Raw genomic sequence first — 13,243 nt, 5'->3', positions numbered from 1 at the left:
GGGATACTACAGGAGTCAGAGAAGCTTCAGAGACACAAATTTTGGACATAATCTATTAAATAATTTAAAATGCATTGCTGGAATTAAAAGAAAAAAAGAGAAATCTCCCGGTGTCAGAAATGAGAGAATTTAAAACCAAAGTATTAGCTATGCACTGATGCTCTGAATCTTGGAAGAAGGAAACCTTCATGTTCAACAATCTATAGGATGAGTTTCCATACACATTTGGGGTCAGAAAATGATACTTTGGCTCTGTATGAGGCAAAATATGCAAAAAAGGCAGGATCCCTAGAAGTTCACAGGAATACCTTCAGTGAAAAAATAGACTAGGAAAAAAAATTGCTCCTTAGTAGAGTAAACTTATCTCTAAGAACTCTAGATTAAAAAAAAACAGTTACTGGGGAACTGATACTTTAGGCTTATATACGTATGGGCTTGAGGTGTCATTTTACACTGCACATGTGATTTGGGAACCCTGCCCCTCAGGTACAGAAAATTTGTTCCATGCCAGTGGTTTAGTTGCTAAGTCCTGGCCGACTCTTACAATCCCATTGACTGTAGACTGCATCTCTTGCGTTGGCAGGCAGATTCTTTACACTGAGCCACATGGGAAGCCCCCTATGACAAATATAGGAAGCAGAAATACAGGAACTGAAAATACAGTTACTAAATAGAAACATTTAGTGGATGGGTTAAACAACACAATTAGAAATTGTTGAATAGATAATTAGTGAACTGTAGAAAAATATAAACAAAATATACAGATGTGGCAGAGACATAAAGGGTTGAAAAATACCAGTAAGAGGTCGTGAGATGTGGAGAAGGGAATACACCCTGATATGTTGCACAGGAGTTTTGGAAACAGAATACACAGAATAGGCGAGAGGGAATATTTGAGGAGATAGTGGCTGATCACATTTTTTTTCAGAATTAAGCAAAGATATGAATCTTCAGATTAAAGTAACAAAAGACGTTGACCAGAATAAACAAGAACAGATCTTCATTTAGATACATTGTGGTGACACCAAAGGCCACGAGAAAGATCTTAAAAGTAACCAGATTTGGTGGATTATCTTCTATAGAAACAATTAGATTGATAGCAAATTCTTATCAGCAGCCTATAGAGGATATAAGTTCATGGGGTAATATTTTCAATACTCTGGGAATTCCCTGGGTTCCAGTAGTTAGGACTCCATGCCCTTACTGATGAGGGCCTGGGTTCAATCCCTGGTCAGGGAACTAAGATTCCACAATCCCACAAGCTGTATGGTGTTGCCAAACTTAGAATTCTATACTCAACTATTCCAGAATGAGGGCAAAATTAATGGATTTCCAAGCAAACAAAGAGAAGTAAGACTTCCCACTCAAAGACACATGCTTAAACATGAGTTTTTCATTGACTCATGCTTAAACTCCTGAAGAATATACTTTAAGAAAAAGAAAATTGTACCCAGAAGAAATGTGCGCGATCCAAGAAATAAAAGTGAGCCAAAAAATGATAATTATGTAACAAATTTAAGGAAGCATTAACTGTACAAAATGATAATAATAATTATTATCAAGATATGAGAAAGTATGGACCCTAAACACTAAAACAAAATGATATTTGAGAAAGAAAGGAGATAATAAGAATTAAAACATAACTTGGTTGCAGTCCATTAGCTGACCCCAGAGAATAATTAACTTTAGACTTTGATACATCAAGTATGCGATTAAAATTGTAAAAGTAAGCACCCCAAAGAGAAATGCATAAGTTCTAAACCAGGAGAGGAAATGAAAGGGGATAAAGACTCAATCAATCCAATAGAAGTCAGGAAATGAAGAAAGAAAAAGCATGTTAATAGCGAAAAGTAAGATAAATGTGTAAATAATACAGTAAATAGAAGTAAACTAAACTAAATTCATCCACTAAAGAATACATGTTCTCATAGTAAATTAAAAGAAATAAAATCCAGCTTAAATATATGATACGTAAATTTCTGAGAGTATATAAAATGAAATTAAGTATACCAGGAACATATTGTCTATAGGAAAGAAGCTGGTGTAATTATATTACTATCCATCAAATTAAACTTTCAGACAAAACACTCATTAGAAATAAGTATCAAAATGACAAAAAGAGCAATTAACCTGGAAGATAAGATAATTCTGAACTTGTATAGATTTAGCAACATATTTTCAATACATGTGAAGCAAAAAGTAATAAAATTCCTAGAGAAACTTGACAAATACATAATCATAGTGGAAGATTTTAATGCAACATTCTCAGTAATTGATAAGTCAAATAGATAAAAATTTAGTATGGTTGCAGATTTTAACAATGGTTAATAACCTTGGTCTAATGGAAGTATGTAGATTCATAAATCCAGTGGGTAGAGAATACACATTCTTTTCAATCACATAATGACAAATGCAAATGAATCAATAACATAGAGACAACATTCTTTGATCATAAATCAATAAAATTAGAAGAAACTCCAACCTTTTACCCCATTTAGAAACAAAATTTAATTTTCAAAAAAATGATCATTGTATAAAATCCAGGAGAATTTTAAAAAATCATTAGAACCATGAGAAAGTTGAATAAAGGTGCTAGATATGATTACTACAAAAATATTAATAAAACAGTAAGCAAACATATTATTTAAAAATATATGATTTATACTAGCAATTTGGTATCTAAGAAAAACTCTGGAAAAAATTAAAGTTTCTACTTAAGAACATGCAAAAATACCTAAAAAATGGAAAAATATATTATGCTCATGAAAAGGCTTAAACTCAGTAAGAAGTCCAAATTTCTCAAGTTATCCTATAAATGCAACGCAGTTTCAGTCAACTTCCCAAAAGGCAATATTCCACAGCTTAAGTTGCTATTAAATTCATGTCCACACAGGGCTAAGTATCGCCAGGACAATTTTGAATAATGAAAATAATATTGACAATATTAATAATATGAGGATATTTACCCTCCAAATACTAAAATATTCAAATCTCCAAGAACTACAATAGTGTGATATGTATAGAAGGATAAACAAATAAACCGATAGAATAAAGAGTCTGGAAACACACAGAGAGTGGCATCATGAATCTGAGCAGAAAGAATGAAATATTCAATTACTGGTGTTAAAACAGTTGTCTAACCATATGAGAAAAGATGAAAGTCAATCTTTTTACCTTTCACCACACACAAAAATAAGTTCCAGATAGGCTAGAGAGTTAAATGTGAAAAAGCAAACTACGACTTTTCAGAAGATACTTTAAGAGTGTGTCTTTTAAAAATCTCAGTTTAGGATAGAGTTTCTTGAGCAATTCACTAAAAGCACAAACAACAAAGGGAAATGTTGATGAAGTCCATTAAAACAAGAAAAAGTCTGTATGAAAAAAGGGAAGGCAAAGACAATAGACAAAAGGAAAGACCATAGAGAAAGGAAAGACAGTAGAAAAATACAATAAAGTATATGAACAGAAAAATTATGGACAAGCAAAGCCTGAACGACCAATGCATATATGAACCAGTCTCAAAATATATGTATATATATGAACAACTCTCAGTCTTTTCAAATAGTCAAAGGAATGCAAATTAAAGTCATAATAAGACACCATTGTACACACATGAAACAAAAGTTTAAATACATGTGTTAACAATAATTATGGGGAATGGGAACCCTCAAGGGCTGCTGGTGACAGTTGATGTAGTACAACCATCTCTGAAGGTGATTTCGCAATTGCTAATACACGGAAGATGAGCACATCTCAATATCCAGAAACTCTGTAGGTGTCCTGTCAGATCAGTTCTTACAAATGTACGGCAGAAAGTACTAGAGAGCCCATTTCAGTGCTGTTTACAACAGCACTCAAATAGAAGCAACCCAAATGTGAAAGAATGAGCACATAATCGTGTTTTCTTCACCCAATGACTGTTATACAGCAGTTGGATGAATTCAGTTACTAGCATCAACAGAATAATCTCAAAGGAGTGATATTAACTTAAGAAAAGTCAGTTGCACAAGGGTGTGTTGCTCAGTAAGAATCCCAGCCCCTAACATGACACCTACCTGCCACACTCTGGGCACTGCCCTAAGGGCTTTGCACACATTCCTTCCGTTAATCCTCAAAACAGCTCCTATGAGGTAGAGTCCTTATCATTCCCACAGTACAGACAAGGAACTTAAGACAGAACGATGTTCACCATTATGTTATTTACGTAAAATTCTAAAACATGCAAAAATAGTACGTGTTCTTTATGGATATATACATGCACAAACAAAAATTCATGAAAATAATGGATGCCAGTTGATGATACTGTTTGCTTGTGGCAGGGTGTGGTAGGTGAAGGGAAGGACTATGAGGCTTTAGACCTACCTGTTATGTTTAATTTCCTTTAAAAAAAGAGAAAGGCCTAAGTTAATTACAGAAAATGTTAATATCTGTTGCACCTCTTATTTCTGAGTAGGGGGTACGTGGATGTCTAATATTTTCTATATGTGTGAGTTGTGGCAATCTAAAATTTAGAAATATTTAAGGAATTGACTTTTAGAAAAGAAAGAAAACAGGATGGATAAGCAAAAATCTGGTGCTTATATGGGCTTGTAAGGGTTAACATGACTGGTAGACTTGGGAAGGTGATCATGGAAAACTAAAAACTAGAAGGAACAGGTTAGCTCAAGCCCTAACTATGTGCTTAATACCTGTGTGAATTTTGTCAAGTTGTTTCACTTCTCCAAGTCTCAGTTTCATCATCTGCAAGACAAAGTTAATAATACTTCCCTCTTAGATTGTGACAAGGGAGCAAGTGAGGGGGAAAAAATGTTAAACATGCAGCAGAGTCTGGTGATAGTTATCATAGCCCTTTTCCAGGGGAGGCAAGCCTAAGGCAGCCTGCTGGCTGATGTCAGGGTCCCAGCCACAGCCTATAGACCAATGACCACGGTCGTGCTCCTTGTTCAGGAAAAGCAGCTTTTCCTTCTTCAGGTAAAGCAAGGCAGGGCCTCAGGTCCAGGGACTGGGGTGCAGATGGGTTTGCTAGGGTGGGGACCCTGGGCTAAGGCAGAACTCAGAAACCCAGTTATGGGTCCTGGGCACAGGTCGCACACAAAGTGAGCCTCGGCCTTAACTGGCAGCTGGAGGGATTTAAGAAGCCTATAGGTCTTGGGGTGAAGCTACCCTTTTAAAAAAATTAATAAACTGTATTCTTTAGAGTAGTTTTAGGTTCACAGCCAAACCGAGTGGAAGTACAGAGTGTGTCCACATACCGCCTGTCCCCACCCACAGCCTCCCACATGGTGACTTTTGAGACCATTCTGCAGTGGGCGGCCCATTAAAGTTTGGAGCCGATTCTCTCTCCTCCTCTGGTCTCCTTTGTATGAATAAATTTCTTGTGTGTCTGTGCATACAGGTGAGCGTAGGCTGGAGAATGAAAAGGACAACTTTGAAAAGGGGGCTGAAGACAAGTTCATGTTGGATGCCCCCGACCTGGGGCAGCTCATGAAGATCAATGTTGGCCACAACAACAAGGGGGCGTCTGCGGGCTGGTTCCTGTCCAAGGTGGGTTCAACTGCCTGTCTGTGGTCCCTCGGCCTAGGAAGGGGGAGTTCTGGCTCCTCAGAGGCTGTATTTCAGACCTAGATTCCCTCTTTAGGTCCATCAGCCTCCACCCTTCTACCTAAGCCCCTGGTCAGCCATGCTGCTCTCCCCACAGCCTCCCAGGCTTTGCCTGTGTTATCTATCGCCTTCCCAGAAGGACCGCTTCTCTCATCTGCACCCATCCAGGGTCTTCCCTCCTGCAGGGCTCTGTCACTAAGCCTTCCCTGACTCTGGCCACCAGAACCTCTCCCTCCCATGAGTGTCTGTAACCCTGCTGGCTTGTAGCGTTCAGTTCAGTTCAGTTCTGTTCAGTTCAGTTCAGTCCAGTCGCTCAGTCGTGTCCGACTCTCCGCGACCCCATGAATCACAGCACGCCAGGCCTCCCTGTCCATCACCAACTCCCGGAGTTCACTCAAACTCATGTCCACAGAGTCGGTGATGCCATCCAGCCATCTCATTCTCGGTCGTCCCCTTCTCCTCCCACCCCCAACCTTTCCCAGCATCAGAGTCTTTTCCAGTGAGTCAACTCGTCGCATGAGGTGGCCAAAGTATTGCAGTTTCAGCTTTAGCATCAGTCCCTCCAATGAACATCCAGGATTGATCTCCTTTAGAATGGACTGGTTGGATCTCCTTGCAGTATAAGGGACTCTCAAGAGTCTTCTCCAACACCACAGTTCAAAAGCATCGATTCTTCGGCGATCAGCTTTCTTCACAGTCCAACTCTCACATCCATACATGACCACGGGAAAAACCATTGCCTTGACTAGATGGACCTTTGTTGGCAAAGTAATGTCTCTGCTTTTTAATATACTATCAAGGTTGGTCATAACTTTCCTTCCAAGGAGCAAGCGTCTTTTAATTTCATGGCTGCAATCAGCATCTGCAGTGATTTCACCTTAATCATAAGCTACCTTGTGACTTATCTTGGGTCATTGCTTTGTACCTCAAACTTCTGGATCTCAGGTCCTCAAAATTTCACCTATCCAGGACAAAGTTAAGAGTTAAGAAGAAAGCAAAAAGGCTTCTGAGAAGCTGAGATATATCTGGCTCAAAAAGTTCATGAGAAGAGCTTATGCCCCAGGTACAACATTGCCCTGCCCTGATTTTGAAGGCAAGACCCCTCAGATTCTCACTCAGTCTAATGCTTGCTTACAATCCCTTCTAGCAAACTGCTACCCATAATTTTAAACCTATATAGCAGAAAATTAGAGGTAAAAAGAGACACTGAAATTGGTGGGGTTATTGAGAACTGTAATGGAGAGTCAGAGAAGACAGAAAAATCAAAAGAATATTGAACGATCGTGGAAGTCTGAGGCCATTTAGAAAATGGGCTACCAGCCTTTGTGTGTGTTTTCCTTAGTCATGAGGCTACCCACATCTTTTAGCTCATCACAGAATGAAAGGAAAAAATGGATGTGTAACATATTTTGAAAAGGTCTTACTGCTTAAAAACATAACACCCTTGGATTTATAATAATCTGACTACTGAGAATGAGGCTGTCTGATGGTTGGGGTTTTGTTACTCCTTAATTTCGTATACCATGCTGTGTCAGTTAGGAACGTGCTTGACTTCTAAGATCAGAAATTGAGGTGCAATCAAGGGCTTATTTTTCTCATCTCACATGAAATCCAGATGTGGCCAGCTCAGGGCTGGTGCAGCAGCTTTCTGAGACCTGCTCTCTCGCTGAGTCACCATCCTCAGCAGTGGCTTTCATCCTCCAACTTGTCTCATGATCACATGTTGGCTGTTGAACCTCTAGGCAGGAAAAAGAGAAGACCAAAGGGGAAGGACCTTCTTTTGTGGCATGCCTTGCCTTGTTTTGAGAGAAACATAACCCTCTTAGGAACCTCCGCCTGTGTCATGGGGCCACCCTAGCTGTACTGGAAATTAGGACTTCAAGTAGGTTTTCCAGCCTTTATGGTAGAAGTAGGCTAAGAAGGTGATTGGAAAGGGTGTTGAGTAAGAATCCTTGAGTGTCTGCTACATGTCTCTCCATAACTAGCCTGAAAGTTCCTTGAAGGTACCTCCCCAGCTCTTGGCATGGGACAAGGTGCTGAATCAGCAAAGCAAGGAATGGCCGAGTTTCTTTTGGAAAGAGGGGGCTTCCTGGCTGTAAGAGCAGCCAGCCTGATGCTGAATAGGGTTCCCGGAGGTTGAGTGGAGCTGCTGCTTGGATTGGAGAAGAAACGCGGCAGGAGTCCAGAATCTAGAGAGCCACTGTCCAGGCAGAAGTGTGTCTTCAGCACAGAGTGCTTTATGACCTCAGCCATAATGGGGCACAGAGATACCTTGAAGTCCAGTCCCTTCATCCTGGGAAAGAAGATTGTCAAAGTGAAAACGCAGGAGTAGCTGCGGGAGCCGCAAAGTGCACCCAAGGGCCTGAGGGTGACCTTGACATAGCCGTTGCAGCTGTACCTCGTGAGGTCAGGATCCTTCTTGGTCACCTGGACCCTCACCCCTTGTGCTTTCTGAAGCTTTGTGAAGGAGGTGGTTCACACACTGAAACATGTCCTTTTGTCATCTTCATGCTCAAAGGAAAGGGCAACTTGGCAAGGTGTGAGATATAGGGTAAGAACACTTTTCCTTTCAAACGCTGAAAAATCTTGTTCCTTTACCTTTTGAAATCTGATATGAAAGTCACACAGACTTTTGTTTCTTTCTGGACAGCCTCTTTTGTGGGGTTTTTGTTTCAGCTAGGGTGTTTGTCGGATTTTTACTTTTTATTTATAATTTAAAAGTCTTGCCAGATAATGTCTAAGAGTAAGATCTTTGTTAGTTCTTTCCTTTCCCTTCACCCCCTCTCCCTTCCCAGTTCTTCCTTCCCTCCTTCCTTTGTTTTTAAAAGAAAAGTCACTCAGTTGTATCTGACTCTTTGGGACCCCATGGACTGTAGCCTGCCAGGCTTCTCTGTCCATGGCATTTCCCAGGCAAGAATACTGGAGTGTGTTGTTATTTCCTTCTCCAGGGGATCTTCCTGACCCAGGGATCGAACTTGGGTCTCCCGCATTGCAGGCAGACTCTTTATTGTCTGAGGCACCAGGGAATCTTTTTTTTTAACTTCTCTGTAACATGATGAGTCTTTTCTATGATGCCTAGGATATTTTTTGTTTGTTTTGTTTATAGCTCAGAAAAGAGATCTAGTAAATATTAGTATATTTACTAGAGATCAGAAAATATACTAGATTCTTGCTTGGATAGCTTTATTCTGATCTTTTCTTCAGGAAACAATTATCCATTTACTGGATCTCCACTCTCTGTTTTCAAAAGCTCTTAGCTTCCCTTTTGTTCTTTTCATCTCTATTTTCTTTGCACTCCAAAGAACTTGTCAAATTCCCTCCCACCTTATTGACTTGCTTTTTCATACCACCAGTTCCATTTCTTTCTCCTATTAATATGCATTTTAATTCTGAATGTTTATTCAAATTATTTTTTCTTCTCACAAAAGTAATATGTATATTCATTGTAAAAAGTTTAGGAAATACAAATAAGCAAAAATAAAATAGTCTGAACCACCATAATTTCACCACCCAAAGGTAACCAATGTTCATGTTTTCATACATATCCTCCAGGCATTTTTCTGTGAATTAATACACATATGTCATTTAAAATAATGGGGTCATAATAAGCACAATGTCTTACAAACTGCTTTGTCTTCATTTTCAAGTGTAATATACATATTTCCTCATGCTATCTAAATAGAATAATATTGATATTTCACAATGCAGTTTTTAATGACTATAATACTTCACTGCCCAGATATTCCATGAAGTATTAAACCAATTCCTCTTTGTTGAACATTTCAATCTTCTTCCTCAAACTTATTGAGGAAATAAACTGTGCTATGACAGACATTCTCATAGCTTATCTGCATACACATTTATGATTACCTCCTACAATTAATTCCTAGGAGATACTTCAAGGTCATGCAGAATTGTAAGAACACTGATGAATTTGCTGCTGCAGTTTTGCTTCCCTTGATATGTTTCCTCATGTGATCTGGTTCTCTTTTCATATCGTCTTACTGTCTTTTTGCTGCAGCCCCTCCTATCCTTGAAGATGTCCACTCCTGTTTCATAAAGACTGCATTTTGTTGCATTCTATTAAGCAAATCAGTTTCTTGTAGGGCTTCCCTGGTGGCTCAGATGGTAATGAATCTGCCTGCAATGCGGGAGAGCTGAGTTTGATCCCTGGCTTGGGAAGATCCCCTGGAGGAGGGCATGGCAACTCACTCCAGTACTCTTGCCCAGAGAATCCCATGGACAGAGGAGCCTGGTAGGCTGCAGTCCACGGGGTCGCGAACAGGCACAACTGCGCGATTAAGCACAGTTTCTTGTCCTTTTCTGATCCTTTACCCTTTATTCAGCCCTTTTCAGATTTCTGCTCCTCTTCATCCTTCAGAATGATTTTCCCTCTTCCCTCTCTCCTTCCTTCCTTCGCTTCGTTTTTTCTTCTTTCTGTTTGCTACTCAGACACTGTTTTAAACCAGAAGCCAAGCAGGCTACTTTCAGTGTGAGATAGGTTTTTCTCTTTGGGGCCAGTATTATGTGTAGGGGTGAGTTCAGGGCCTGGCAGGCAGGTGCCCACGGGGAGTGTGCCTCCAAACGTTCACTGGCTTCTGAAGAACTCCCAACAGTCTGTTCCTTTACCTTAAGCCAAACCGAAATACTCCTTGGGATAAGACATAAAAATAATTCTAGTATTTTGTAGGTCAGAGCACCTGGATTTACTCGGTATTTTCTTGAAGGAGGAATCCTGGTGAGGAAGGAAAAAGAGGATTTTAGGTCCCAGGCAGAGTGAGTGCAACCTGAAAACCAGAGGCTACCTCTCGTCACTGTGAGTACACAGTGCGTAGCCAGCCCTAGCCTCCTGCCTCCCCCACCTGGGTCTCCGTGCTGCCCTTCCTCATCTCACCTCCACAGAGACACCAATTAAAGTGCCATTAGATTGTCTGCATTTCCACATTCGACAATTGTACCGCAAGTGCTATCATCCTAGAAGTGGCCTGGTTGGTTGCCTTGGACACCACATGACAAGCACTCCTTTGGTATTTCTGCGTGGGGGCTTGGAGGGGTAAATCTGACAGCCTTCCTAGGTCGCCTCCCTCCTCTTCTTCGTTAGTCAGTTGTCCATGTGTGTTCCTCAGCCCCCTGTTCTTCATTCCTTCCCTGAGGCTGGCATCTCCCTCCCACAGGCTTTGCACATGGCTTGGGTCCCCACGTCTGCTTAGTCCAACAGTTGTGACTAACTCAGATGATCAGTTCAGCTCAACCACCGGCTCCAAAGAACAAGAGTCACCAGATGGAACAACACACTGCCAGTGGGCCTTGCCTGTGGCCCATCTGCTTCAGGAGAGGATCTGCCCGAGGTCCTATAGCTCTTTGGGGCAGGGATGGGACCTGTCCCCAGTCCTCTGGACTCTAAGTCTGGATTCTCTCCACTGTGCCATGCATTATAAAATCCAGAATTGGGTAGGTCCCCTGCCAGATGCCTTAGGGAGCTTAAGTTCAACCAGTACCCCTGGCTCTGACAGGAAGTGGGGACAGAGACTCATGGAGCAGATTTCAGGGACCTCAAGAAACTCAACGTGGCTTCATGTCACCATTTTATAGTCAACATTCAACAAACATTTACTGGGTAACTATTACATCCTAGGCCCCATGTTATGAACGACTGTTACGATGGACATGGTTCTGCCTCTAAAAGAGAGAAGACAGGTTCGTGAATACTTACAGTAAGGTAGGTTATTTACTGTAAGGCAGGTTACTTACTGTAACTTTATATACCAAAACTTTAGGGAAGTCCAGCTTTCAGTGAACGAACATCCTGTCCTAAGGGTCCTACAACTGTTGATCAATCCAAATGTCCTGGTTTATAAATCAGAAAACAGAATCACCCCAACTTTAATACAAAGCTGGATGAGACAAGTATCTTTCATGAGATACAAACAAATGTTGGGGTGAGCAGTGCCTGACTGGGCATCAGAGGAGGCTCCAGGGAGGGTCTGTTGGAGCTGGGCCATGAACACGGGCAGGGCTTTGCCAGGGAGGGCAGGGAGGAGGAGGACAGATGAGGGGCAGCTGGAAGGTGGCACCGGAATACCGAATGACTCAGGGCCAGGGCACAGGGCTCAGAGAACTGAGGAGGCCCATCAGGGGGTCACTGAGGGCAGGACCACTGCGGGCCTGCTCACAAGAAGCCACTGAAGGTCTTTACTGAACGAGGCAGCCTGGGGCAGTAACGAAGGTGTGGGTACGCGGACGGGCTCAGAAGAGAGGGATGAACTGTAGAGGGCGGGGTGAGAGCACCGGGGGTGACTCCATCCAAGTGCTGTCACCTGCAGTGCCTCCTATTTGTGGCATGTTGCCTAGCAGCTGGCACAGTATTTCAGTGTGATGAGAGGGGCACAGAGCACGGGGGCAGCAGGAGGCCACCAACCCCTCTTCCTTTGCTGAGCTTCAGTCTCCCTCGTAGACTGGTTCCCGCTCTCTTCCATGAGCCCAGGTCTCCCCCACTAACCCCTGGAAGCTGAGATTTATTTCCAAGTGGGTTTGTAAGCTCCAAAGTCTTCATCTTTTTTTTTTTTTTTTCCTGTGTCAAAACTTACCTGTCCCTTGCCCTATGATCTAAGAACTAGAGATGTAAACCACAGTTCAGTAGTGGTTCTTGGGGAGTTCTCTGGTGGCCCAGTGGTTAAGAATCTGCCTTGAAATGGACAGGATGCAGGTTTGATCCCTGTTTGGGGAACGAAGATCCCATATACCTTGGGGAAACTGAGCCTATGTGCTCCAGAGGCTCCACGCCACGACTAGAGAGTCCATGTGTGGAAATGAAGATCTCAAGTGCTGCAGCTAAGACGCAGTGCAACCAAAAAGAAAACATAGTGGTTCTTGGAATGTGGCAAGGCTGCTTATGAGTCAAGAAAGGGCCACTTTGACTGGATAACAGACACGCATTTTCAAAGGGAAGATTGGAAACATGGGTAGGTCTTGCATCATTTTCTGCTTCTTGACTGGTGCAGAGAAGGAACGCTGTGGATCACCCAGCCTGTCTGTATCTCAGGCACCTTGGCATGTGGGTGGGAAGGAGAAGACCCTTCAGTCTCCCTGGCTTGCCTTGCGTGTGGAGATTTTGTCTCTTCTGCCCGAAACGGGCCTCTTCTCCCTCCAGACTATGTCAGGTTGGTGGAAGTTATTCCTTATTCCCATGTCAAGGAGGGAGGGCTACTGTAGGTCATGGCTGACTCTCTACATCCATCTACAATGTACTGACTCTAAGACCAGCTCCAGGCGCTCGCACTGACATGTCTGACCCATGCAGGAGGAAATCAGGCCCCCAGGCTCTGGGTCACGTAGGGGTGTCTGTGAACTGTCTGGAAAGACCCAGAAAGAAAGAAACCCTGCTTGTCAGCTTCATCTTTGGCTCCCCATTTTTGTGGGTGGTTTATCCTCTTTGCTTCCTTTGTGGTTCAGATGGTAAAGAATCTGTCTGCAATGCAGGTTTGATCCCGGGGTTGGGAAGATGCCCTGGAGAAGGGAATGGCAATCCACTCCAGTATTCTTGCCTAGAGAATTCCATGGACAGAGGAGCCTGATGGGCTACAGTCCATGGGGTCACAAAGAGTCAGACACAACTGAGTGACTACGCTTTCATGCCTTCATG

The 13,243-nt window shown here is 42.2% G+C and overlaps 1 protein-coding gene across 2 annotated transcripts in view; it reads left to right on the top strand.

Moving 5' to 3' along the window:
• Positions 1-13,243, top strand: part of LOXHD1 (lipoxygenase homology PLAT domains 1) — a 192,108-nt gene that overhangs the window by 41,344 nt on the left and 137,521 nt on the right. For both annotated transcript variants that reach the window (XM_088833409.1, XM_055416819.2), the window contains exon 6: positions 5,396-5,544. In XM_088833409.1, coding sequence (XP_088689535.1) covers positions 5,396-5,544 — 149 coding nt within the window. The remainder of the gene's footprint in view (positions 1-5,395; positions 5,545-13,243) is intronic.

The sequence above is a fragment of the Moschus berezovskii genome, chromosome 28 (genome assembly GCF_049115385.1).
Source record: "Moschus berezovskii isolate FMDL1 chromosome 28, NW_MosBer_1.0, whole genome shotgun sequence".
In the NCBI taxonomy this organism is placed as follows: Eukaryota; Metazoa; Chordata; class Mammalia; order Artiodactyla; family Moschidae; genus Moschus; species Moschus berezovskii.
This window is presented reverse-complemented; position numbering and strand designations above follow the sequence as displayed.